The 26,362-nt window shown below is 56.6% G+C and overlaps 10 protein-coding genes across 10 annotated transcripts; 6 read left to right on the forward strand and 4 right to left on the reverse strand.

The window, feature by feature from the left end:
- Positions 1-469: 469 nt before the first annotated feature.
- Positions 470-3,295, reverse strand: HETIRDRAFT_119466 (uncharacterized protein; the record flags this gene model as incomplete). The annotated part of the gene is made up of 7 exons (XM_009547307.1): positions 470-646; positions 684-918; positions 961-1,501; positions 1,527-1,769; positions 1,963-2,017; positions 2,155-2,616; positions 2,720-3,295. 7 exons carry the CDS (start codon positions 3,293-3,295, stop codon positions 470-472), a joined length of 2,289 nt encoding a protein of 762 aa, XP_009545602.1.
- Positions 3,296-5,977: 2,682 nt separating this feature from the next.
- HETIRDRAFT_244542 (uncharacterized protein) lies at positions 5,978-6,291 on the forward strand (the record flags this gene model as incomplete). The annotated part of the gene is made up of 2 exons (XM_009547308.1): positions 5,978-6,029; positions 6,113-6,291. Coding segments are annotated over 2 exons (231 nt in total), but the record flags the coding sequence as incomplete, so codon positions are not given.
- Positions 6,292-6,590: 299 nt separating this feature from the next.
- HETIRDRAFT_409190 (uncharacterized protein) lies at positions 6,591-7,978 on the forward strand. Its single transcript, XM_009547309.1, has one exon. It carries the CDS (start codon positions 7,120-7,122, stop codon positions 7,342-7,344), a length of 225 nt encoding a protein of 74 aa, XP_009545604.1. The 5' UTR covers positions 6,591-7,119; the 3' UTR covers positions 7,345-7,978.
- Positions 7,979-8,573: 595 nt separating this feature from the next.
- On the forward strand, positions 8,574-10,881 carry HETIRDRAFT_474499 (uncharacterized protein; the record flags this gene model as incomplete). Its single annotated transcript, XM_009547310.1, has 5 exons — positions 8,574-9,254; positions 9,404-9,736; positions 9,815-10,393; positions 10,560-10,706; positions 10,780-10,881. Coding segments are annotated over 5 exons (1,842 nt in total), but the record flags the coding sequence as incomplete, so codon positions are not given.
- Positions 10,882-12,476: 1,595 nt separating this feature from the next.
- On the reverse strand, positions 12,477-14,897 carry HETIRDRAFT_119469 (uncharacterized protein; the record flags this gene model as incomplete). Its single annotated transcript, XM_009547311.1, has 6 exons — positions 12,477-12,683; positions 12,775-12,865; positions 13,246-13,356; positions 13,498-13,683; positions 13,854-14,266; positions 14,679-14,897. 6 exons carry the CDS (start codon positions 14,895-14,897, stop codon positions 12,477-12,479), a joined length of 1,227 nt encoding a protein of 408 aa, XP_009545606.1.
- A 537-nt stretch (positions 14,898-15,434) lies between these two features.
- HETIRDRAFT_474500 (uncharacterized protein) lies at positions 15,435-16,849 on the reverse strand. The gene is made up of 5 exons (XM_009547312.1): positions 16,686-16,849; positions 16,581-16,632; positions 16,175-16,530; positions 15,695-16,091; positions 15,435-15,661 (listed from the first exon to the last, which is right to left on the reverse strand). Exons 1-5 carry the CDS (start codon positions 16,825-16,827, stop codon positions 15,511-15,513), a joined length of 1,098 nt encoding a protein of 365 aa, XP_009545607.1. The 5' UTR covers positions 16,828-16,849; the 3' UTR covers positions 15,435-15,510.
- Positions 16,850-17,003: 154 nt separating this feature from the next.
- Positions 17,004-18,081, forward strand: HETIRDRAFT_241029 (uncharacterized protein; the record flags this gene model as incomplete). The annotated part of the gene is made up of 3 exons (XM_009547313.1): positions 17,004-17,118; positions 17,182-17,408; positions 17,686-18,081. Coding segments are annotated over 3 exons (738 nt in total), but the record flags the coding sequence as incomplete, so codon positions are not given.
- A 679-nt stretch (positions 18,082-18,760) lies between these two features.
- Positions 18,761-19,408, forward strand: HETIRDRAFT_119472 (uncharacterized protein; the record flags this gene model as incomplete). Its single annotated transcript, XM_009547314.1, has 1 exon — positions 18,761-19,408. One exon carries the CDS (start codon positions 18,761-18,763, stop codon positions 19,406-19,408), a length of 648 nt encoding a protein of 215 aa, XP_009545609.1.
- Positions 19,409-22,869: 3,461 nt separating this feature from the next.
- Positions 22,870-23,368, forward strand: HETIRDRAFT_106896 (uncharacterized protein; the record flags this gene model as incomplete). Its single annotated transcript, XM_009547315.1, has 3 exons — positions 22,870-23,100; positions 23,176-23,284; positions 23,310-23,368. 3 exons carry the CDS (start codon positions 22,870-22,872, stop codon positions 23,366-23,368), a joined length of 399 nt encoding a protein of 132 aa, XP_009545610.1.
- A 231-nt stretch (positions 23,369-23,599) lies between these two features.
- Positions 23,600-25,183, reverse strand: HETIRDRAFT_474506 (uncharacterized protein). Its single transcript, XM_009547316.1, has 6 exons — positions 25,120-25,183; positions 24,992-25,066; positions 24,799-24,941; positions 24,174-24,739; positions 23,925-24,118; positions 23,600-23,863 (listed from the first exon to the last, which is right to left on the reverse strand). The coding sequence occupies exons 1-6, from the start codon at positions 25,160-25,162 to the stop codon at positions 23,766-23,768; spliced, it is 1,119 nt and encodes a 372-aa protein (XP_009545611.1). The 5' UTR covers positions 25,163-25,183; the 3' UTR covers positions 23,600-23,765.
- Between the last annotated feature and the right edge of the window lie 1,179 nt (positions 25,184-26,362).

The following is a 26,362-nucleotide window of genomic DNA, read 5'->3' on the forward strand; positions in this document are numbered from 1 at the left end:
CGGCATTCGCGATCGGCCCATTTTGGCGCAGGTTTTCTGCGGACGATCAGATCCACGCTGCGACCCCCGAGATCTCCTGCTAAGAAGCAATTTAGGGTGATCATCATGGCGGTGCGATCTTGATCCTTCATAGTGTGTGGCTGCTCGTACGTAGTTCAGGATGCCTCTGGACCATGTCTCTATACGCAGGGCCGCAGTGATCGTGTGACGGTGGTGGATGGTTCTGTAACATGTTTGATGTCATAATCTGTTTCCTCCCAGACCTCGATGTTTCTGAGCGTGGAAGAATGAACACATTTATGCTTATGGTTGTTCCCCGTGGGATCACGCTCGACAGGGGACGTGTCTAGCCTGGCGAGCCTTGCATGCTCATCGTCCCTTCGTCATCCAATGCCCATGACGGACGTGAGCACGATTCATCGCTGTCTGAGCGTCTATTTTGGCTGGCAAAAAGAGAACCGTGTGCGCACTACAGTGACGCCTCGGACGCAGGCTTCTCCGCGGAGGCGCCCGCGAGGGCATCAGCACCCAGCCTGCCAGTCGGCCACCAGCTCCGAGCGGTCACACGTCGCGCGCAATTGCTCGTTCCGTCGAAGCGCGCCATGGGCACGATTGATTCCGCGACGATGCCCACGATCCAGCCATACTAAGTATACAGTACACGCGGGGGCGCAAAGGCGCACGCTCCGGCGATCCTGTCTGCTGCGCGGAACCTGGCCCGCGCGCCATCGAATGATTATAACGCGGTTCCCGACGCGCGCGCCGGGGTACTCGGAGCCTCTCGACTCGGGTTCTTCACGAGCTCTGTTTCGGCGTGTCGGCGGGCCATGAGTCAGGGATCGGAAGCCGCTTCCCGGCGATACGACGGAGACAGGCACCAGCGCGGGCGCGGGTGCCCATTTCTCCTGCCCGAGGACCCTGCTCGCGAGTAATTCCCGTCCCGTGCCTGCGCGGGATCACCGAAACGCGAGTCCTGGCCCTGGCGTGCCCTTGTGTGAAGCTCGCCGGCCAGAGCACCACACGCCCACGTCTGGCGCCGGAGTGCTTGTCCCTTGCACCGTGTTCGACGGGTCCGCGCGTGCGTTGATCGTGTGGAGAGATGACGGAGGTCGATGGTTAGTCGATGAGTGTCCGACGCGGGCGGGCGGGCGGGCGTCGAGGTCTGCGCGGGCTCCGTGCGGCCGGCCTGAGTTAGATCCCCACGCGCGGGCTTCTCGTGCTCGCGATTGATCTGACGCGGGGCGCTGCAGGATGAGGAGGCTGTGGTCTGCTGTGGGGGGACGGGGAAGAGGTAAGGGGAAGAAGCCAATCCCGCTCGTCCGATCGCACTGCATCATCGGTTGCGGACAACAGGCCGTGGGTGCTGCAGGCGCTCCCCGCGCGCTTCTGCCGAGTGGCGGTGAGAATGCGGTGAGCGAGGAGGGACGTAACGCAGTAAGTGCCTCGTCGGTGGATGGACTGGGCTCGCGGGCCGAGTGCAGATGCAGATCCCCGCTCGCCCCTAAGTATTGCGAGCCGAGACGGACCGTGGCGGCCAGTGCATCGCATCTCGACATCGACGCTACGAGAAGCTGCGGCCGAAGGAAGCAGAAACTTAACCCACCATGCATGTGATCGATCGGACCGCTCGACGCAGAGGCCGTCGACAGCCCATGCGACATCCGACGGCCCAACAACGCGTATGACGGCAATGATGTAGAGTGCGTAGCCCCTGGTGAGACTGCGGACGACAGGGTACTGCATCCATGCTGAAGTCACCATCCACGAGGCTGCGGGACGGGTTAATTATAGATCACTTGGCCACCGGGCATCGCATGACTGTGTGATCCGCTGATGCATGACGAGCGTCTTCACAGCAGTGCGGCTGTCTGGGCGTAAGGTGGCGCATGCTTCAACGCGTGAACGGGCGAGGTCTAAGTAGATAACTTGCGAGAAGCAAGTCATATGTGATCGGGCGCGGACGTTTGAAAGCGGTCTCGACGCGGTGCTGCGTCCCGCGTCCCGAGTGGTTGTCCGTCTGACGTCGCCCAAAGCAATTGACCGACATGCGAAAAAAAAACCCTTCTTCTCGTCCCGCGCCAACGCGTCCGGGGATCATCGAGCGGCCGCGCCGAGCGCATAATCGAATCGAGCAGCCTTCTCCGGCCTCCGGACCTGGAGCTCCAGCATCGCAGCGGTCGCCGCCGGCGATGAAGAAACGAAGCCCGGATCCGCACAGGAGCTTGGGTTCGATGCATGCGCTGTCGTATATGGCTGCTTGCGCCGTCCTCCGGCGCCCGGAGCCGCGTGCCCAGCGCCTAGTGCGGGCGGGACGAATGCGCGCGCCAACGAAGGCCTGCGGTGGAGTGTTGGAGTGTTGGAGTGTGGGCGCGTGTCTGTGTGTCTGTGCGTCTGTGTGGGCGTATATGCGTGTAGGCGTGTAGGCGTGTAGGCGTGTAGGCATACGCACGCGGCGGGCGCAAGCGAACAGAAGCGGCCCCGCATCGAGTCTACACGGGGCTCGACGCGCGCCCGCCGAAGCGCCCCGCGGTCGAGACTCCGACGGCGCGCCGTCCCTGCATGCGTGACATCCGTGCACGGCGAGCGCGTCGCACGAGCGCGCATTGCGGTAGTGGCCTAGTTGCGCGCGGGGGGTCAGCGGACGAGCGAGTTGGTGCGCTGTGCGAGGCTCGCCGTCGTCGACTCTGCACGGTGCGCACGCCGCGGTCCTCGCACGTACCTGACTTGACCGAGTCCTGATTTCAGGGCGGACGAGGGCAAAGCCGGGCTGGGCTGGACGGTGGACGCGCTCGCTATACCATACCATAGCGCGTCGTTCCGATATTCCGGAGCCTCCGCGTCCTAGCTCTCCGCCCGTCTCCCAGCGTAGGCGGGTCGCGGACGGTCCTAGCCGATAGCTGGAAGATAGCGGCAGATTCGCGAGTCGCTCGTAGGCAACGGGTCGCCCGTCTGCCCGTGCGTGCGTGCGTGCGTGCGTGCAGATGCAGATGTACAAGGCTTCGGCGATTGGCAAAGTCTCGCAAAGACGGCAAATGTACCAGAGTCTCGCAAAGTCTCGCAAGGACACGCAAGGACACACGACACGCAAAGACCCGCCAAAGCGCACCGCAGCTCGCCGTCGCGCGTCCGTGTACATGATCGACGCGCCGCCGTACCAAGGATCTGAGCGTCCCGCGTCGCGCAGCGCCAGCCGCAAAGTCCGAGGATCTGCAGCCGGTGCACACAGACGTGGGGCTCCTGCGCTGTCCTGGATAAGCATGGGTATGGACACCTCGAGTCGCGGGGCGCGAGTCATCGAGGGCGGCGATCGCGATCACGATCGGACGGAGAAGACCAGAGGCGGTCCGCGAAGCCTGCATATGTGGGCCTACAGTACCCAGTATGCACGCACGTATGTATTAGCTTACATAGTGGTTAGGCGGGCGCGCGAGGTCGATCTGCGAGCGTCCCCGCATTGCTGTGCGCGCGAGGCGTGCGGGGCGGGGCGAGTCGAGGTTGAGGGGTATACGTATACCGTTGTGTGAGATGAGAGCGCGAGCGAGGCGCGGGCGGGGTCAAAGGTATGTACATGCAGGCGTAGGTCTGACACGGACGCACGGCGGGCGCACGGCGAGCCACGTGCGGGCTGTGCGGAGCGGTGCAGTCACGGGAGGGACAGGGTCGGAGCTTGAAGGGGCAGCGAGTGGCTTGGACGGGCACTGCCTGGTGGATCACAGCCCTGCACACACCGTCTCATCCGCCGCCGCGTCCTCTACAGCAGCCAGCTCTCAAAAGCGTCCTCCCCATGATTCCTTTCCACGCAGACCCGCCCTACTCCGACCTCGACCGTCGCTCCCTCCCCCTCGACTCCTTCGATCCCTACGCCCCCAGCAGCCCCCACTTCCCCCCCACCCCGTCCTACGCAGGCTCGTACCAGAACTCCCCCTACTCCGGCGTCTCAGAGCTCGACTTTGGCGACGGCAAGGACGACGCCCTCGGCTTCTTCGACGGCGACGACCCCCTCGCAGTAGACCCCGCAGACGACTACGACCCCGCCGCCTACGACGCACCCGCCTCCTCCGGCCTCCTCATCTTCCACGACGACTTCATGACTGCCGCTGACAACCCCGCAGACCACCTCTCCCTCTCCCTCTCACACGACCACCCCCTCTACGACCACGGCTCCCCCGCCTCCAGCAACGGCGCAGCCGACAGCGGCAACGAGGACTACCGCAGCCCCGCCTCCTCCGTCTCCTCCTCCCACCACCACCGCACCGTCACACACCCCCTCCCCTCCCCGCGCCTCAACTTCGAGGGCCTCCACGTCGACTCCCCCTACCTCCCCGCACGCCAGATTCCCACAGAGCGTGCCGGCACCCCCAGCAAGCCCCCATCCCCCCCACAGATCCGCATCCCAGACTCCGCCCCGCGCTCAGGCCGCTCCTCCGCCGGCTTCCCCCAGGACCCGCCCACCATCAACGCCCCCGACGGCGACGGCGTCGGCCCTCGCCTCCACATCGTCCCCGCGACCCCCGTCAGCGGCGTCAACGACCCCTCGCAGTACCCCTCCGCGCTAGGTGAGTATCGCCTCCTCGAAAAAAAAAAAGAAACTCTCCCCGCTGATCACCCTGCCTGCCTGCCTGCCTGCCTGTCCCCCACGACGACAGCGCCCCAGCCCTCGACGACCGCCTGGCATCATCATCAGCCAAGCGACACGTCGGCATCTGCCGGCCCATCACGCCCGTCCCGGTACGACGGCGGCCACGGCGCGTACCACTTTCCCCCGACCAGCGGACCCTCGTCGACCGCGGGCGGCGCGGGCAGCGGCGGCGGCGACGACTTTCTCCTCCCGCCCTCCCCCTCGCGCGCGCGCAGCAAGTCCGACACGTCCCTCCGTCCGCTGCTCTGGGCCGAGGGCCCCCATCCGTATCAAGGCTCCGCCGTCGCTGATCCGGCCTCCGCCGCCGCGTTTCAGCAGCGCGAGCGCGAGCGCGCGGCGACGCCCGGGACGGTCAACATGAATCAGGTGCTACCGCCCGTGAGCGACCTCGTCGACGACCCGCCGCACGCTCCCGCGCGCCATCACGCGCATTCGCACTCGGCGTCTGCGTCCGTGTCCGTCTTTGGCGCGCACGAGTACCAGCAGCAGCAGCAGCAGCCGCAGCCGGGGCCATTCGCGTCGTTCCAGGGCCAGGGGATGGGCGCGCCGGGCCTGCTGTCGCCTGATTTTGGCGCAGGGCTGCGCCGTGCGCGCTCGGACGGCGGGGGCGCGGCGCGGCAGACGCACAGGCAGGTGCGCTCGGAGGACCTGCGCCCGGGGATGATGGCGTCCATCGGCGGGTTCGCGTCCAACAACAACAACAACAACGGCGCCGGGCAGGCGTACCCGCCTAGCCCGCACCAAGACTACATCGCGTCGCTGGCCGCACAGAACCGGCAGTACCTGTCGCCGATGGGCGTGGGCGGGATGGGGCTCGGGATGGGGATGGGGAGCCTGGGCGGGATGGGGCTCGGGGTGGGCGCGGACGCGGTGCCGTCGATCACGCGCGGGCACCACCGGCGCGCGTCGAGCGGGTCGCGGGAGCGCGGGGTGGGCGCGCTGGACGGCGGGGGCGGGGGCGCGGACGGGTGGGGCCACGGGCACGGGGGCGCAGGCGGGGGCGGGCTGCATGGCGCGCGGGTGTCGCCGTATCCGAGCCCGAGCGCGAGTCCGGCGCGATTGGTGGAGCCGCTGCCGAGCGTTGGGATCGCGGGGTCGGGGCGGTACGCGCAGCAGTCGCAGCAGCAGCAGCAGCAGCAGCACGGCCAGCAGCAAGACGGGGGCGCGGTGGCGGTTGGGGACGGGTCGGGAGGGCTGGGGATGGGGATAGGAATGGGGGGGATGGGGATGGAGGGCGCGCGCGGGGGCACGCCGTTGGCGGTTGCGAAGCCGAACGTGACGACGTCTGCGACGGCGGACGCGAGCATGAAGCGGCGGATTAACGAGGCGAAGTTTCGGTGCGACGTTCCCGGGTGCGGGAGCACGTTTACGCGGCATTTTAATCTCAAGGGTGCGTGTGCGCCGACGTGCGCTCTTCTTCATTTGGCTCGTGTCTGACGTTTTATTTTTTTGGGGATGCGCGTGCGCGTGCAGGGCACAAGCGGTCGCACAACGACGAGAAGCCGTTCCAGTGCAAGTGGCCCGGGTGCGGCAAGGGCTTCGCGCGGCAGCACGACTGCAAGCGGCACGAGCAGCTGCACTCGAACCACCGCCCGTTTTTATGCGAGGGCTGCAAGAAGCCGTTTGCGCGGCTGGACGCGCTGAATCGGCACCGTGAGTGTTTGCTCTTTTTGGCGCTGTCGGCGCTTTTGCGGGCAGGGCGCGCGCTGACTTTTGTTTTGGGGGTTTTATTTTGGGGTTTTGCGTTCGCGATGCGGTGTGCGGCAGTGAAATCGGAGGGCGGGGCGCCGTGCGCGAAGGTGCAGGAGACGGTGGACGCGGAGCGCGCGCAGCAGATGCAGATGCAGCAGCAGGAGGACGACGGGATGGGCGGGATGGGCGGGATGGGCGGGATGGGGATGGGCGGGATGAGCATGGGCGGGATGGGCGGGATGGGGTTGCCGAAGGTGGAGTCGGACGGCGGGTGGGGACAGGGAGGGTTCGGTGCGCATCAGCATGGGCTGATCATGTAAATTGCGCGCGCGCGCGCGGGTGAGGGCGGGCGCTGTTGATGTGATGTGATGCGATGTGATGGTGATGGTGATGGTGATGTGGTGGGCACGGGCGCTGATGGTGATGGTGGAGTGATGGTGTGGTGATGGGCATTGGAGGTAGGGGTTGATGGGTCCGCGCGGGCGGGGTTGGGCGCGTGTTTCGGGCTGCTGGCGTGCTGGGTGCTGGGTACTTGCGGCGTGCGTGTGTGCTCGGTTTCGCCGCGGGCCGCGCGCGCTCCTTTGTTCGTTTCTGCTTCGTTCCGCCGTCCACGCCTGGCCTCTGCCGCCTCACCGTCTCACCGCCATTCCCGCCCCGCCTCACCGCCTCTTCCGCCCCGTCTCGTCTCGTCTCGTCTCGAATCTCGTTTTTTTTCCGGTTTTGCCACTGTATCCATTCTGCGTCCCCCCCCTCCGCCTCTCCGTCGCCCCCGCGATCTGCGACTCATGATGTACGACTCACGGCTCCGACTCCCAACTCGTCTGCTTCTTCCGCCCCCCTCCCTTGCTCTCGTCCTCCTCCCCGTCCCCATTTGCATCCTCGTCCTCGTCATGCCGTCCGCTCTGATGCTGCGTCGCACGGCGCTTGCGTGGCTGATGATGTTCACGTTCACGATCTTCCCCTCCCTCGGCACCCGACTCTCGATCGCGCGCTCTCGAAGTAGAAGCCGGTGATCGCCACATCTGCCCCGCGCCCCTTCGTCTTCACGCCTTTCCGTCTGCGACTGTTTCCCCACGGTACCCTATCATACGCCTGGACATCGCGTCCGCCGCGGATTTTTGTCTCATCCATCTCGTCTCGTCTCATTCCGTTCGCTCTCGCTCTCGGTCCCGCTCGTGATCTACGTGTTTTTTTTTTTCACTTTTTTTCACTTCTTCTCTCACTCTTACTTTTTCTCCCTGCTGTGTCTGGTCGTCGTGCTCGCCTCGCTATATATCTATTGCTTACGCCCGTGGCCCTGCTGCTCGGTTTTTCTCTCTCGTCGTGTTCGCGTCGTGGGCCCGGCGCCGCCTTTCTTGACCCGAGCGATCGGTCGATCGCGGGGGGCGGTCGTTTGTGTCCCGGCATCGCCTGCGTCGTTTATACTGCTGGTATCATATACATCTCGTCGCTCCCGTTTTCTGTCCTTTTTTGTGTCACTCTTCGTTGTCATTCTCCTCCATTGACGTCGTGGTCGCTCGCGACTCGGCGGACGTTTCGTGCGGCCGAAATTGGATCGTATGCTGTAGCGTAGTAGCCTCCCGTAGATATTTCCCGGACGTGGTATTTATTGTACAGCGCGGCTTGAATCTATATATGAGAAAGATGAAAGGTGCGGGACGGTGTGTGTGTGTGCGTGCACGGGATCTGAGGCGCGCAGGGGCAGTGCCGCGGGTGCCGAGGAGGGTGCCGCGCCGGGGAGCGGCGAGGAGGCTTCAACTTTGTTCTCGTCGGCCACGTCGCGATGGCATATCAAACACACTCCAGCTACGTCCCCGTCCCCGTCGTCCTTGGCCCCACGCAGCGCCCACGCCCGTCCTTCCCCATCGCCGCCAACGGCACCCGTGCTCAGCCAACCATCGCGCCCGCCGCCCCCAACCCCCAACAACCCGCCGCTCATGCCGGCACCCCCGCCCACGCCCACGCCCACGCCCAGACGCACGCCCAGACGCAGCCACCGATATCGACATCGACATCGAATCAAACCCATGCACACGCCTCGAACCACGTCCACGCGCCCCAGCCCCCGCCGCAGACGCAGACGCAGACGCAGAGCGCCCCCTTCCGCGCGCCCGCGCACAAGCACGCGCACCACCTGCACTCCATCCCCCCGCGCGAAAAGTCCACACGGACCCTCATCCTCGACCACCTCCTCTGGGTCCACGCCCGCACCCGCTTCGCCCAGGCCCGCGCCGAGCTCGCCATGACAGACCGCACCGGCGGCCCCGCGGCCCCGCACTACGCCCACCGCGAGCGCCCCGAGGGCTACGACGAGGACGCAGAGGCGCCCTCCGACGGCGAGGACGTCGCCGCCCTCCTCGCGCGCGCCGGCGGGCCCGGCCACCCGCACGACGAGGACGAGGAGGCCCGCATGGCCCGCCAGGATTTCGTCCTCGCACGCAAGCTCCGCCTCAGGGCCGAGGGCATCGAGAAGGTCGTCGCGAGCATGCTCGAGCAGCCCCCGCAGGACCACCCCTTTCCCGACGACGAGCCCCTCCTGCCCCCCGCCCCGACGTCCCCGCGCCAGCCCCTCGTCCCCCACGTCCCGACCAGCCCCGTCATCTCCACCGCCTCGGCCGCCGCCCTCGCCGCCGCCGTGGCCGCGACCTCCTACGCATCCGCGACCGCCCTGCCCCCGACCGCCCCCGCGCACGCGCACACGCTGCCGAACGGCGTGCGCCTCCGCCTCGCCCTCGCGACGGTGCTCAACGACCTCTTCGCGCGCCAGGCGCCCATCCCGCGCCACCTCCACGTCGCCGCCGCGTCCCGCAGCAGCACATCGTCCACAGCCAGTGGTGGTGGTGGCGGCGGCGGCGGCTCGCCCGCGATGCAGGCCCAGATCCCGCGGGCCGCGCTCCCGCCCTCGCTCCTCCCGCTGTCAACCGTCTCGAGCGCGTCGGCGTCCTACGCCCCGGCATACTCCGTGCGTGTTGCCCCTATTCCTCCCGTCTGCACCCGTCCGCGTCTCACCCCCGCCGCCGTCGCGCATCACAGGGCTACGCCTCGCCGCCGCAGCGCGCGCACCGCTTCCAGATCCAGTACACCTCCTACGCGCCCCCCTCGCCGAGCCCGCGCACGCGCGACATGTTCCTCGCCGGCGCGGACCCGAGCACCGCCAACTCGCCCCCGTCGCTCCGCTGCCCGCGCCACCTGCACACCGGCTGCGACATCTGCGTCGAGGCGAAGGACAAGGCGCCTGCGCGCCCCCGCGGCGGGACTGTCGCCGCCGCCGCCAGCGCCGCGGGAAAGGCGGCGGTGGGCGGCGGCGTGCCGCAGGGCGGGGGCCTCACAGGCTTCAAGGACGGGAGCGGGGTCGGGTCGGGGCTGGCGCGGCCCGGGCCGAGGGGGAGCGTGTTGAGGCGACAGGTGAGCGGGATGGGCGCTGGCGCTGGCGGGGAGGGCCGCGCTGGCGCGGGGGGAGCTGGAGCGGGGGGAGCTGGAGAGGAGGGCAAGACGACGGGGACGGGGAACACGCGGTTATCGGAGCTCATCGCGCGCTTCGTGCGGCTGTCTGCGCTCGTGAGCCTCGAGCTCGGGCGCGAGGCCGGCGTCGGGGTCAGCAGCGGCTACGACGACGCGAGCGACGAAGCGCAGGGACACGGACAGGGGCGCGAGGCCGGTAGCGCCGCCAAGGGCGCGTACGCGCGCGCGCTGCGGCCTGCCCGGGAGTGGTACATGCTGCTCGCGGGCCTGCTCACGCGCGCGGTGCTCGAGGGGTACCTCAGCGCGGGGTGGCGGCAGCTCGCGCCGGTGCAGGTGCTCATGGGCGTCGGGCTCGGGCTCGGCGACGCGGGCGCGGGCGCGGGCATGGACATGGGCGGAGCCGGGGCGGGCGGCGCGGACGAGTTTGCGGGGTTCGACCCGGATGAGCTGCCGGATCTGGAGGAGGCGGTGCGCGTGCTGTTTCCGGCGCTGCGGGCGCATGCAGAGGCGGTCGCGGCGGGGGGCGGGGCGGGGACGTGTCCGCGGCGGGAGGGCGGGGAGGCGGAGTATGAGCGGGAGATGATGGCGCGCCTGGCGAGGGTGCGTGTTGCGCTTTGCTTCTCTTTTTTTTTTTTTGCGTCTATGCGCTCGGTAGTCGGGTCTGCGCGGGGCTTCCCGCTTTCAGTGCCGCCGATGCGTAAATTTCGCCGCGAGCATCGCCCTTTCAATGTCAGCGCCGTCCGTTCGTTTACTGACGATCCCGCAGTTCTTCGACGTGCCGGCAGGCACGCCCGACCTCTCGACGCACATGGAGGACCTGGCGTGGCAGTACCCCGCGGAGCCCGTCGAGCGCGCCGCGCTCCGCTTCTGCGAGGCGATCGCGAAGTGGCGCGGCAGGCCCGAGCTCGAGACCGTGCGTCCCCCCCTCCCCCGCCTCCCCGCCGCTGATTAGATCGATCGCTCACCGAAATGCCGTTCTCATGCAGTACAAGGAACGCCCGCCGGGCTACACGCCTGCGCCCCCTGGCCCGCACGGGCACGGGCAGGCGGAGGCGGAGGCTGCGGCTTCGGGCGCGGGCGCGAGAGGCGGGCGGCCGCCTATTGAGCGGTACTTTGTGATGCCCCCGCATGCGCAAGGGCGCGCGCACCCGCAGCAGTCGCATCACCAGCAGCAGCAGCAGGGGCACGGCCAGGGCCAGGCCAGGAAGCGCGGGCGGTCGGTCGTGGAGCGCGGCGCGAGCCCGAGCGCGTGGAGGGCGGATAAACGGGCGTACGTCGGCGCTGGGGGCGCGGCGTAGCTTCGCACTGCCGTCTGCCGTCCGTCGTTCGTCGCCGTGTTGTGTTTTTCCTTCTGGATACCCCGCCGAGCTTGAGTATGGGTATGGGTTTTGTGGGTGTGGGTGTGGGTGTGGGTGTGGGTGTGGGTCGATATCGCGCCGTTGTCGTGCCGCAGTCCCTTCTGAGCATCCCGTCATCCTCGCGAGCCGCTTTCGCTGGACTCGCTGTAGTCTCTGTTCCCGTCTCTGTTTCTGTCTCCGCCTCTGTCTGTCTGTCTGTCTGTCTGTCTGTGGCCTCGTCCGTCCGCGTGTGTCTGCTTGCTCTTGAAGCGTGTATCTCTCTTCTCGCTCGGCGTGGCATTGTGTTGCTGTCATGTTAGCTGTTTAGTTATCTTTTGATGTATTTTTTCGGAAATGGGGTCGTTTGAGGAATATTATATGGAGCGATGGGAAGGCTTGCGATGGCAGGTTTTTGGGGGTGCGACGGGCTACACTCGATCGTTCATTGCATCTGCTCTACTCCCTTTTACTGTACCGTGAGGAACAGGATTTTTTTGTCTACGGATGGACACAGTGCATACTGCACAGGCGGCGAAAGCTCGGGCGAGCGGCGGCCTTACGCAACGAGCCCGTGACGTCGTTCTTCGGGGATGTGCCGCCAAGCAGATTCTACAGCTGGATGCTCGACTGCACTCACTATGCTCGTAGGCGGTCATGCTCGTAGGTGATCGAGCTCACAGCGCCTCCATGTCGAAGTTTTGCGTGTGCCAGTCCGTCTCGCTGTTGTCCGTAACTGCTTATAGCCTCGAGCCGCACTCTCCTCGTCTACAGCTCTATTCACCGGTGCGCCATTTTGCCATGGCGCCTCCATGTCAAAGTCTTGCGAACGCCCGTCTGTCTCGCTCTTGTCTTGCTGTGATTTAGCCGTACCTGCCTATAGCCTTGGGCCCCACTGTTCTTTCTGCCCCAGCCTCAGCATATCAAAGACAGGGGAGCAAGCATGAGCGTCCACGCAGTCCCTTCCCTCGATGCCCTACCCCAGTCTGCAGATAGAGACCCATGTCCAAACTAGGTTTGACACAAATTTCTGCATGCACTTCCATATATACTGACAGATGCCGACGCCTTTATCTGCAAACCCGCACACCGCGGAGTCCCTGCGCTACGATGTCCCTCGTAACTCAGTGTCCTTGATGTCTCTGCCCCTCGAAATTCTCGAAGATATTTGCACACTCTGCGACGTCGATGGACTCCGTGCATTGATGCTTACCTCTTCCTCTCTGCGCCCCATTGCCGGCTCTGTCTTCGTCCAGGACGTCCCTTACTTACGCTCTTATGAGGTTCTACAAGCGTTCTGCCACTTTATCATTAAACATGAACTCGGCGGATGCATCAAACACTTCCGGCTAGGCTATTCCCTCTCTGATCGCGAACCCTCTCTCCCTTCCGACTGCGAAAATACCCTTTGTGAGGTTCTTGATACTTGCCTTGGACTCAAACGTCTCACTATTGATGTGAGAGTGCTGGTGCTCTTTCCGAAACTCAGAGAATGGCTTCGCCGATCTTCCCTCTCTTTTTGCCTCCATATGATCTTCGTTGATCCTGCTGTCGAACTAAATGATATCATCATCAATTCAGTTAATGTAGAGCTATTCTTCTGTGATACCTATACCAACATCACTAGTACCTGCGCAGATGTCTTACTAGGGTCCGCCAGAACCTTGGAGCGGCTCTCAATTCTTGCTTATCCATCGACATACTCGGATTGGTCGTGGATTCGCCTGTACCAAATGTCCTGGGTATCGCTCAAGTCTCTTACATGTACTTGGGATATATTATACCTTTTCACAGCGCATCCGTGCCCTAGCCTTCGCAGGGTCGTCGTATCTCCAGGACTGTGTTTTGTTACAAATTCACTCGATATATGGATCCTGGATCAATTGAGAGCTAAAGGGTCCCCGCTGACGAGCCCGACACTCCCCATCACCACTCCGCGGCGCGACAGTGGGCAGCTCGACACGGGACAGATTCTTTCCCGCCTCTTCCGCCACCGAACTACTCTAAGCTTCCTCTCCCTCTGTTTCCAAACCAATGCGTCTCCAATGGATCTTGTGGGTGGAGTAATGGAGGGCGGGATCGTGGCGGATAGCGAGCAAGTCGTGCGTATATATTGACCTTGTGATGTCGACTCTTGATCTGATATTTCTCGCCACAGGAGACACTCGAGTACGCTGTTTCACATGGGAATTGGAAAGCCACCAGCCTTCGCTGTCTATCCCTCTCCTTCTATGTTGAATATACAGACACACCGCCAGACATCAAATCGCGGATGCTGAAACTTCGATAGGGTGAACGGTTTCCAAACTTAACTGTTCGGTCATCAGGGAAGCAAACGTGGTGGAGGCACGATAAAGGTGGTGGATTTACTGTGATCTCGGAAAGCGAGGGAAAGTTGGCTGGAGATAGTTTTGACTAGGAAGGTATGCGGTATGTATTATATTTGGTACATCTTGTTCGGAATTTTCTGACAGTTTCGGTCCAAGTGCTTGGGCCGCCAATTTGAGCTCCGCGACGATAGTCTGGGTAGTGGCAGCTGGTTGTTGACCAGATTGTCTTCGAAATAAGTGCGCAATTATAATCAAGCACGACATGGGCAATGCGAGTCAGATCGAGAGAGTCGAATGCGAAAGGACAGACCGAATAAAATTGGTACCACGAACATGTGTTAAACATTAAGAAAAATCGGGCAGTATTTAGGATTGCATCCCTACCAACTCACCGACCTATACCACTGTGGTGGATCCTCCATGCCCAACGCCTTCTTCAGCTTTTCCATATACTTTTCCTCCGGCAGCCTCATCACAAGCTCCGACTCGTTACTCGCAACAAACAGGCGGTACTCGTTCCTCTCCCTATGTGGTGGGTGTATAATTGCAATCGTGCCTCTCCAAAACAATCCGGCTTTGGTCTTGATACGCAAGATTGCAGAGGTGTGTGCATTGAGCTTGTCCCGTTCGGTGACAACGGGACTCATGTTGTGTTCGATGGCGTACGCGTCTAGAAATTCCTCCGGTAGCATGTAGCCATAAATTATCAACCGCATGTATTTCCCAGTGCGTGGGGAAAGAGGTGCATATGTAAATCGCGATGAAGGGGCTCGTATGTCTAGGGCGCGTGTCTCTTGAGATGACGCTTCCTGCAATACAGTCTGATCACCTGATGGAAAAAGAATCGGCTCCTGAACAGAGTGAGAACATGTTCACATGCATGAGATGTACAGATATCATATGGCACTTGAGATACAGAGATGGCGGTTAAGGAGTCGAATTTTGGCGGGGCTATAAGATGTTGAACTTGTGTCACGTGACCTAACCTGTTACTCCCTCATCGCCGCATCGCTTCCACTTTCGCAGATGACTAGCTGGGACCGTTTCATGTGAGTGCATGTTTCTATTATATTGACGGCTAGGACTTGCCACTCACGTACTCAGTGCTCAGCGTTCAGAGCCAGCAGTGTAGCACCATCGGAAGAGCTCTCTAGGCTCATATGGACTTTATAGTGGTAGATAATGTGGCGATGATAAGATCATGTCAGAAACCTAGTTTACTGGCTTATACCACTGTGAAGGCTCCTCCGTACTCAATGCCTTCTTCAAATTTTCCATATACTTCTCCTCTGGCAGCTTCATCGTAGACTTCGACTTCTTACTCGCGACAAACAGACAGTATTCCTTTCTCTCCCTGTGCGGTGGGTGTACCAATGCAATCAGCCTCTCCAAACAATCCAGCTTTGGTCTTAATACGCAAGATTGCAGAGGTGTGTGCATTGAGTTTGTCCCGTTCGGTGACAACGGGACTCATGTTGTGTTCGGTGGCGTACGCGTCTAGAAATTCCTCCGGAAGCATGTAGCCGTATATCAGCAATGGCATATATTTGCCAGTGCGTGGTGGCGGAGGTGCATATTGGAACGGTGCTGATGGGGATCGCATCTCTAGGCTTCGTATCCCTCGAGGTTTCGCTTTCTGTGCTACAGGCTGATCTCCTGAGGAAGAGATACTCGGTGGCAAGTCCCTGAACCAATTGTGAGCAAGTTCCCAAGCATGAATAGAATCTTACATGTTTGCAGAGATAACGGGGGAGTTCGAAGACCGAAAGTTGGTGTCTGTCTGATCAATACTAGACAAGAACGTTGAACATCGGTCACCGTATCACGTGAACCAATAAACTCAAGCAGTCGCTGCGAGTCGCTTCGCTTCCATCGACTCCCGCGCACACCCACCGAGGGTAAGGCCCTATACTGGGTCTGTGAGCTCAATCACTGACACATGGTCATACTATACGGCAGTGCAATGCACTGGTTTGAGAATACTAGGCGTAGTCCCGATATTTATTTCTAATGATACAACAGCACAAAGACAGACCTGGTCAACCAAAAATGATCAATCCTCCTCCTCATCGCTCCCATAGTCCCCTAGTCCGAGTGCGGGAGCTGGCGTCTGAGCTTTAAGCTTCGTAAGTGCTGATGGTGTAGAGGCGCCCTGCCGTCTGCGGATCTCAGCAAAGTATTGGAGACCTTCAAGGGTATCGGAGCTGAGCAGACCCTTCGGTCCCTCTTGAGCAGACTCCGGTGGTGAAACGTGCTCCTCTCGCTCTTCCTCCTGCTCATCGGGCCCTTCCAGCCGTCTCCTCTTTCCCTCTGGTTCTCCATCCGTGCCGTCTCCGTCCTCAATAAACATATTCTCGTCATCCAGCTGAACGCCATCCTCCAATGCACGCACGGAACGCATTGCGTCGACAATTCGGGGGTCCATGCGGGCGCGAATAGCTTCCTGGCCAATTTCTACCAAGCGGCGCTTCTCAGCGACCTTTTGCACAGGGTTGGGGTCCTCCGTCGCCCAACGGACGTTGAGAATCTCGTCGTTGTCGAGCGACTGGCACGCCATGGCTTCTTTGGCGAACTGGGCGGCAAATTCTGAGACATATGTGACGAAAGCTACGGAGCGATATTGCAGGACCCTGACTGCGAATTCAGAGACACACCGCAACGGAGGGAGAAATATAAGTTTATCAAGTCTTTGACAAGTACGTGAACCGTGGGCGTACCTCGCTCGATCTCGCCCCATTCCTTGAAATGCCTTATGACAACCTCCTCCGTCTCTGCACCGACGCCCGTCTCCTTTATCCTCCCAACGTAAAGCGTGCGATTCTGTCGCGTGAACGAGCCGACGCCGCCCATATCGTCGCGATAGTCGGCAAACTTATCCCGCGCAAAGCAGTCTTTCGAAGAATCGGGAAGCGAGTCTGTAGGGTCTGGAAGGAGGTGCCGATACTCGCACTCCCAGCCATACGGACAGCATCCCCTGGAGAAGAAGAGGCAGCAGTATTTCATCCCGGTCGTATTCGCCCGCGTGAGGCCTGCGTCGCGTTTGATCGAGCAGCGGGTCTGAGATTTTGTTTTGCTGATGAGGCGGGTGAGCAGGCTTCGATAGTTCATGAGAAAGGAGCGCACTTTGAGTAGCTGTCCTCACGGTCACCTCCCGCCCATTTGTTGTACCAGATGTCTAAAACGATTTTGTGAGACAAAGTCCTCCTAAGCATGTTAACCACGACGCACTGTACTCCTTTCCCGTCTGTGGCGTTTCCTTCTTCTCTACATCGCCTGGCTTGACCTGTTTCCTAGCAGGTTTCTGTTTCTTCTGCTTTGGGCGGGGCGCAACGGGAGCGACTTGGGTTTCGGTTTCTGTGCCGGTGTTCATGGTAGTCGAAATGAAAGTCGGGTGAACGGAACGTGACACCGTGACGTTCTGATATTCACAACGCGGTGACTCTCATGTCCGTTCTCTCAGCTACACTCGCCCGACAATCTTTGCGAGCTATTCGACCATCTGCGAGCCTGTGTTGTGCTCGTAGCACACAGCACCCACGTCTCACGCGGTCTGTGAGAACAGAACCTGCTTATCCTGGGCATGTACCCCTAAACTGGTTCGAGAATGCCTTCCTAGCAGCAGGCTCCGCATTCATGGCTCTGAGCAGTCCTCGGCGAGGAGGTAAGTATTTTTTTGCAATGAAAATACATTAGCGTGGGCTGGCTTGCTGACATCGTGATGTAGACATGGTCGCAGCTCTGGGTGAGACAACTGCTGGCCCTGTGTTGCCAGTCTTGCAGGAGCGTATGCTCGCAAGCGCAGAAGGCAGACGTATACTCAGAGAGCGCCCACGCGTCAATTCTAGTACAGTTGACATGAACAAACTCGCCCAGCTTCCGGAGGGTACGTTTGGGCACACCTACGTGACCTGGCTCGAGCGGTGTGGCGTGACACCGGACACCCGCGAACCAGTACGTTGTATTTCTACAAATTCATGGGTCAAGCCTGCGTCGCGCTTTCGATGACAGGCTTGACGTCTTATGCGCCCAATCACAAGATCACGAGATAAACAATACGTCTGAAGGCGAGAGAGCGCATTGCAGGATTCCTCCTCACGTGAAGGAGCCTTTGTTCTCAGACAAGATTTATGTCTTTGTAAAAGCGTGTGCAGCGGCAACGAACAATCTTGTTTCCGCATGAATCTCCTCCAACTCTTTGCTCGCTTGTTTACCACTCTTATTGTCGCAGGTACACTACATCGACGACCCTGAACTCGCCTACGTGATGCAACGCTACCGCGAATGTCACGACTTCTACCACTCGCTGTGTTCCCTTCCCGTCTCTGTCGAATACGAGATTGCTCTCAAGTTCTTCGAATTCGCCAATCTTGGATTTCCTATGGCCGCGCTCTCCACTTTGGCCGCCGTCCGGCTCACGCCTGCCAAACGCGCACGTTTGTTCCAGGAATACGTTCCCTGGGCTCTCAGATGCGGTAGCTCGGCGAAAAGCCTGATCACGGTGTACTGGGAGGAGAGGTGGTCTCAGGATGTTGAAGAGCTCAAGAAGGAGCTTGGTGTGTGGGATCCGCCAGTGGCGAAATGGAGGAAACCGTTGAAAGAGGCCAGAGAGGCAGCAGAGCAGAGGGCGAGAAGTGCGCCTCAAGGATTGTAGCTCTCGCGACCACGTCCGCAATACACTCATGTCTCCACTCACTTGGCAGACTGTACGCAGCTGATTGAGCACCTGTAGGATTGACTTCTTTTCCAAGTAGTAAGTGAACCTTCAGACAATCGGCCTCTCTCTAGGTCGCTTCTTCAATTTCTGCGGCTTTTTCTTCCCATCATGAGTGATCTTTTTTGACCTGGGGGCCGAGGCCCACGGTGTCAGCTGAGACGGCAGTGCAAACACACTCATAGCATCTCCACGCGAGTTTCATGCTGCTCCCTCATACCTCTTATTTGTTTCACCTTCACTACATCGTCCTCTACTTTACTCTGGATTGCTGATCATATTCAATTCTACACAGATCAGCACGGTATTGCACGCTGTCTAAATATCGTCAGCCAGAATTGTTGAGTGGCTATGTGGCCGCGGGCCACCCGCTCTCAGCGTCATTGACCTGTCTAACCACAGCTGTCCGCTGTCCGGGCGCTCTTACAAATAATCATACATGCCGCCTCTTGATCACGCACGCGAGCTCCACCCCGCAATTTAAAAGTCGCGCTCTGCGGACGCTCCCCCCTTCTAGCTGCACCACACCGCCCGATTATCCGCTATTCAACTTCACATCTACCCATTCCCTCTAACGAATATCGACAATATCATGATCTTTCCCGGCCCTTCGCATATCGCTGTGGCGCGCAAAGAGATCAACGCGGCCACGAGCCCCAGCTCCGCCACAGCCAACGCGATCGCGAGCAGCAGCCACCCACCGGTCAGCCTCCCACGCAACAAGCGTTACGGGACCATTCTCTTTCCTGAGGACGCACCTCGTCGGCGTAAGCTAAGTGCTGCGCAAGAAGTTATCGCCAAAACGCGCGCGCAGTGGGCCGCTGCTGACACAAGCCAGCACAATCACGACCACGACCATGCGCCACGCCTCGCGGAAGCATCGGGGAACAGCACCGACCAGCTCAAGGCAAAGAATAACGCCCAGATACTAGACAACCTGGCAAAGAAAGCAACCCTACACCACCACCAAGAGTTCCTATACTTATTACCACTATTGTCTCCATTACTAACTCAGACAAGGATGATAGATCCTTTGGAGGCTTCCAAAGGCAAGGAACAGAAAACACCCAAGGAAAGCAGATATAATGGAGGAACTCTAGAAACACACTTTAGGCCGAGACCCTTGATGACAAACATATTAGGAATCTTGACGATTCTACAAGCTGAGTTCCAAACAATTTTGGAGCTCCAGAAATCCCTGGAACTATTACTTCAAAGAGACTATTGGCAAGAGGTCTAGCTCAATGACCAGGCTGTAAATAGGCTGAACCAGTTCTAGTTTTATCAGAACCTCTAGATAGTTCAGTACTGAGTAGCTGACCACTTGCCACTCTCATAGGAAGATCTTCCAGTAGTCCAGATTCTTACTCCAGAGAATTAGAATGATATGCAAATGCCCTACTCTAGCAGAATACAATCTCTACAGTAATTTAGATAGCTAATGCCATGGCACTATAACAACTCTCTAATTTCTTGGCAGGATAACTAGGAAGTGAGCATAATGATATACTCTAACAATTGGCTAGTGCTGGTCAACACATCCAGACTCTTGCCCTCAACTCCCACTATGAGGCCACCTTGTAGTATAGAGACTGAAATAGCAATCCCCACATACTCCTTATCTACCCAGACAAGTTTATAGCCTATGTTAACCTCAAACTCCTTCCCTCACTTACTATTCTAGGTAAACTTGGTGCTACTAGACTGATACAAGCAGATCCCTTCCATGTTGTTCCCTGGCCCATATAGAGGCCTACCATGGAATCCTTCACAATTAGGAGGAATCCCACAACACATATAAAGTATGCCCAAGCTCATCAATGACAATGAGGCAGCCATACACATAATAAGCTGACTGCCTCTTCTGATCATTAAATTCAAAACACACCAAACCTAGTTTAGAATATGGAGGATGAGAAACCTCCCTACTATTAAAGAAATGAGGGGCAAAAGAATCAAGGAACTTAGACTTTCCACAATAGAGGAACACACTCTAGACAAGGTATTTGATTATAGACTGGAACAACTGTTTCTGGTCCTTGATTATTATCAATCAAGGACACAAATCCTTGATCCACTTAACAAACTCAATGATCTAACCCAGAGGTTTAGTAAAATCACTCATGGACTCAGAACTGGAAGCATGGGATATGCTAGACAATCTAGGCAATTATAATAACCTGGATCTATATCATTAACCTGATGAAGGTGGCAATAGATATTGAGGTAATAATTACTGATATCCTTGTTGACCAGATGATAGAGGAAAAGGTTAAGGGAATAGAGGAACCCCTTACCTTGGAGTGATATGAGAGAGAAAAGGACCCTTCATGTTATATGTCTGCAATGATAGAAAACTACAGATATCTGCAACAATATTAAACTAAGCGTAGGAAGAAAAACCTCAAACCTAGATGATACCCTAATCAAGATATATAACCTGCATATCTTAAAACTATAAAAAGATAAGGAGGCAGAGAAAGGACCTGACTACTACATACTATGTGACCAGCATAATACATAGCAGGGTCATTTAACATCCTTGCTATCAAGGAGTAATCTAACAAATGAAAGAGCATTCCATTTGGATCCTCAGTTTTACAGGGTTTTTTCCATATTAGGGAACCCTCTAAGATATCAATAAGCCTGTGCTTGGTTTGGTATGCCAAGTACACCCTCGCTTAGTGCTCTAGAGGTTGTGCTAATTGGGTTATCAATATAATGCATAACTTGGTAAAGTAATATGAGGAAGTATTGCTTACTTGGCAAAGCAGTGCTCTTCAAGAACCTCATTATCAAGGTCTAATAGGTGCCTTAGATGTCCCACTTTGGATCTCCAGTTTTACAGGATTTTTTCCATATTAGGGAATCATATATAATGCACAGATTAGTGGTTGCACTCTACTAAATAGCTCTCTAATAGAGTAGAGGAAATTTACATCCAGAACAATGTAAAACTACCAAGGCTTGGTCTGCAATAATATTAAACTAGTCTCTATCTGCAATGACATAAAAATATCATTGTCTAGAGCAACATAAAACTACCCATTGTTCTGTAAGATATTGAACTACCAATGACCATTAGAATTTGGTTATATTCTATTGAGACTGCAGATGATCATGCATCCACATCACAGAACCCTGCTAATACAGTCAAAGCACTTCCATGTTTACTGCTTTATAGTAAAAGAATATAGAGTCATTCTAGTTCAATCCTAGACAAGGTATTTAGGGACACAGAAGAACAGGCATTTCCTTGTGGTATGCCTAATCTAGTCTTAAAGTTGAAGACAAGAAATTCTGCTTTAAGACCTAGTTAGAAGGCAATTGGGACACATGCCTCAAGTCAAGACTCTAGTCAGGATAACTAGATTATGTGACTCTAATATCCCCTAAGATATTAAACTAGAGCTCTGTCTGAGATAATGATAAACTATTATTCCTTTCAGTATAGGGAATGATCAACATCATTGTTAACAACAATGACCTTAATGTCTGCAACAACAAAAACCTATCAAATATCTAAAATATTGTTAAACTACTGTCTCTTCAAGCATAGGGATTCCATACATAACAATTTGTCATCAAATTGTCATGTGTCCAAAATGACACTAAACTAACCCTCATCTCTAGAGGGCTATAAACTATTGTGACTCAAAGCCAAAAGTCAAGATAATAGCTAGTGTCCTCTATGACATTAAACTAGACAGGATGTTCCCCATAACATGGTAAACTGGACAGTCATTTATCTAGGACTTAAGTTATCCAGTTTGATATAGTATAAACCATCCATCAATTCCTAATTTATTGGGAAAGGCAAGACCTGGTCTAGGGCCCTATGTACATCACTAATGAATGTTCTGGCATGCAGAAAAGTCTCTTTCCTTTTATTATAGAAAGTTGATGAAGCAGTCTGAAATGACCTAACAAAACTACTAGGCAAAACAAAAGATCTTCATCCACTGTTTATCCATAGTAGCCAGATTAGCAAAATAGTCTGCAAAGATGGTAAACTAATAGTAGTCTGCAAGGATGGTAAACTAATAATAGTCTACAATAATGGTAAACTATTAATGTCCATCATGATAGTAAACTACAGATGTCCACAAAGACAATGAATCTATGGAATGTCCAGCATGATGTTTAAACTACTATTATGAATTTACCTTTTAGCAACCCTGCATAATCAACTATCAGTGGTTTTATTGCAAACTTCTTGTTTTATTGATCCCTACCAAAAAGGCCAGACCACTCTATTGACTAGGCCTAAATACCAACAAGACATTAAAAGTCTAATCATCTTCTATTCTTACCTCAAGTCCAACACCACATGTGGTATTTCCTACCATAGGCCCACATTTGTGACAAACAAACTCTGGATGCACACTCACACTCACTAGAGCTGAGCTCACCATATGGGAGTAATACCACTTGGGATTATCTTGCTAGTCCAAAGCAAAAGGTGGTGGCTTTTCTTACACCATCTGGAGAAGTAGGCCTAAGCCTTATATAGGCAATCAACCTACTTGTCTGCAGACCCCCCTCAGCATGACAATCATGAGGATACCACAATCATGAGGATAGAAGAGCTATCCTAGAAACACTGAGACTTGGCCTTTGAATTGGAACACAACTGCAACCACATGATGAGTTTCTACATCATCATGAAAATCATTCACATTTAGCACCTTTCTTGGAACCATGACCAGGGCCGACCTCCCCTCGTGTCCATCTGCCGAACTCGGACAGCAGCCGGATCCCCCATCACTGCGTCCCGATTCCCGACCCAATGCCACAGCGAGACCGTTCACAGCTCGCGTCGCACGGGGTGTCAGCGCAGGCCCCTCCCAGCGAGGGCCTGAGTCCGCTCGCCCGCCCGCCCCGCCGGCGAACACACACAATCTGTCCAGCTCCACAGCCCTCGACAGCATCGTGAGTTCCGTCTGTCCACGAACATCGTGCAGCGCTGACCACCACGTGCCTGCTCGCCGCCGTGTGCACGAATAGACCGAGGAGGCAGCGTTGATGATGATCTCCGCGGTGCGCGAGGATGGGAGCATACCCTGCGGCCGTCAAGGGTGCTACGATATTCTCAAGGACGTAAAGCGCTGGCGATGTATTTGCATATTCATGAAATGTAGATCAAGTGCGTCCACTTCCCACCGCATTCCACATATCCTTGTCCTACACGCATTTCTAGAACACATTCTCATTTTACTATATCCTCCAGCTCGTCTGTGGCTGTTCCGAATATTGGACATTTTCTTATTTATTCTTTCTTAACCTTATATATACAAGTTATAATTGTTTCGCTGCCTTTTTCAACACTTCCTACATTTCTGTTCATAATTATAACATTTTTTTTCTGCTATTACTTTCCTGTTCTGTCTTACTTTCTAGTCATGCTATGATAGCAAACCACACATGCAGGTTCAGTGCGCTTGAACAATAACATGTCCTTAGCATGGTGACATAAAAACGGGCATGTGCGCGGACGCGATCATGGAACGTCCTAAACGACAGTGACATAGAAACAACAGCATCGAACACCCTATGATGTACATCGACCCCGCAAGTGACCGACAAAAGTGACGAGATTAGGGAGCGAAGAGGGTGTCGAGGAAAGCCTTCGATGCGGAAGTATCCTTCTTCGCGGGCTTCTTGTCCTTCTTCGCCTTGACTCGCTCCTGCTTGACTGAGGCAGAGATGTAAATTCAACGGATCCGCAGCGATGTGGATCATGAAAAGGTACGCACGCAACTCCTGCCTGCGAAGAGTCTTGGCGTAGGGGTTGAGGCGGAAGAGGACACCCTTGTTGCGAAGAGGGTTCTTGTGCTGCGTCCAAGGGCGCTTTTGGATTTTAGGGTTGGCAGGGCGAACGACGGACTGAATCTCAGTGCTGTTGATGAGACGGGTGACGTCGGGGTTGGTGATCTTCGCGGTAGGGAGGCTGAACGCATTTTTCAGTTCAGAAAAGCACGAATACAATGAGGATAGAGCCATACAAGTAGTCCTTCTTGTAGACCGCCGCCTTCTCGAAGGTGCCGAAAACCTCATCAAGTAGGCTGAAAGCGCCTTCAGTCCAGATGACGAAACGACCAATGTGTCCACCAGGGGCAAGCTGAAGGAGGTTCAGGCGCTTGACATTGACAATTTCGACACCAGGCAAATTACGGAAGGCCTTGACAACGCCCTTGTCCTCGTTGTAAACAATCAAGGGTCCACGACGTTGACGGTGGCGGCGACCACGCATCTTGCCCTTTCCAGCACGAAGCTTGCGTGAGTTGGATACTTTCACAACATCGTTGTATGCATGGAGAGACTTGAGGAGGGCAACTGCCTCCTTGGTCTTGGAGAAGGACTCGACGGCATCAGCAACAACCAAGGGAACCTCCTCAATCTCCTCGATACGGTGTCCGCGAGCGAGAACGAGGGAAGGAAGGGCGGAGGCGGCAAGGGCAGAGACAGTGGCAAAGCGACGCTGGTTCTGGTTCACCTTGACATGCCATTTACGCCAAATCTTAGTCGGGGCGAACATGCGACCACCACGGCACATGTTACCGAAAGCAGCCTATCGCAAGCAAATTTTAGAATGCATGTATACACGAGGATTGAATCTGAAGTAAATACCTGGCCGGAACGATGGGTTCCTCCACCACCGACACGGGGAATACGAGCGACGGCACGACCGGTACCCCAAGACTCAGCAGAGGTCTGGTGGCCAGCCTTCTCGCTCACAGAGTAAGCCTGACGCTTGTTCTTAGCGATGCTCTCTACAGTCCTGGTTCAGAATTGATCGTAGAGCGAGCTGTTTGCTACTCACTATGCACCTGCTGTACGACATCGAGCCTTATTGGGGCGGTAAGAACGGAGGGGAAGGGGAGGGACGAGGAGGCCTCTGCGTGGCGATCTGAGCCCAGCGAAATCGGGGGAAGAATGAGAGATACACACCGCCCGAGGTGGAGCGAACGTTGACGGTGGGGCGGGAGGCCATTGAGGATAGTCTTGAGGGTCTTGCAGCAGCGCCTTGCTTGTGGCTGGTCGGTGTCGAGTCCGCCCTCATCAATTTAGAGTTTGCCAGTACCAAGCCTCAGCCAAACATGCGCAAACACTCTTCGCCGGACTCATTGCAACCACCAACCTCCACCAACAAGTCCATGACTTGTTCTCATCAGCAATCGCACAAATTCGAGCTATCATCAACTTAGCCGTCCCGTCTGATTGCGTACTATGCATCTCAGCTTATCCGCAAGGGACATCACATGAATCTCATTGTGTCCGGTTAAGCATCCATAAATATCTGCTCTTACCCAGCATGACTGGTGGGTGCTTATACCTCAACTAACTTATACAGCGCGATCTTATCGCCAAGTTGGTATCGCAGCACTATCAGGCTTCAGAATGTCTGTCACTTGTGCCTTCTGACCAATTGATTCCCCTAGTGACAGTCGACATTGATCGCAGCTGTGAGTGCTCCGGGACATTTTGTACTGACCTGCGAAACTACGGACTTCATGCTACACTCGCGTCGATGGAAGAAGTATCACCAGTATTTCTCATAATTGCATAATCCTCATGCCCCTACCGTGTATGTATTTGCTGCGTCGCTTTAATCGCTAAGCCGTTTGTGACATGCTTGGCTGTAAATTTTCGGTAAAGGGACGCGACATCCTCATCGACAGGCCACTCTTTCGAAACGTTCAAAACCTACGTTTGCTCTACTACTACCACGCGACCAAATGGCGGGTGCCTAAATATGGCTGTGCTGTATAGGTTGAACCACCTGGAACTACGCTACCGAGCACAGCTTGTGTACCGCTGTCGTCGAGTAGGAAAGGTGAAGTCGCATCGAGCAACTATTTGGAGGATCAGGATAGATATTGGACTTATTTACAGAGCATTCTGTATCATTATGCAGACGGCCCATCTTGTAGTCGGGACGAGATTGGAATTTATGTTTTTACAATGTTCTTCATGGTGGGTAGGGAGACCAATCACATTTTATAACTAACGGCATTTCCCTGACTCAGTTGTCAAGAGTATAAAATGACAAACGTCGTCCATGTCTGTCGTTCGGAGTCGTAACTCGTATGCCATGGGAAGTGATTGTTTACGTTGACATCTTGTTTCTCGTAAGAGACAAAATTCGCTTGCCAAAACGCATGTCCTTGCTGATAGGCTTGTCGAGGATCCT

The sequence above is a fragment of the Heterobasidion irregulare genome, assembly GCF_000320585.1.
Source record: "Heterobasidion irregulare TC 32-1 unplaced genomic scaffold scaffold_04, whole genome shotgun sequence".
Taxonomy (NCBI): domain Eukaryota; kingdom Fungi; phylum Basidiomycota; class Agaricomycetes; order Russulales; family Bondarzewiaceae; genus Heterobasidion; species Heterobasidion irregulare.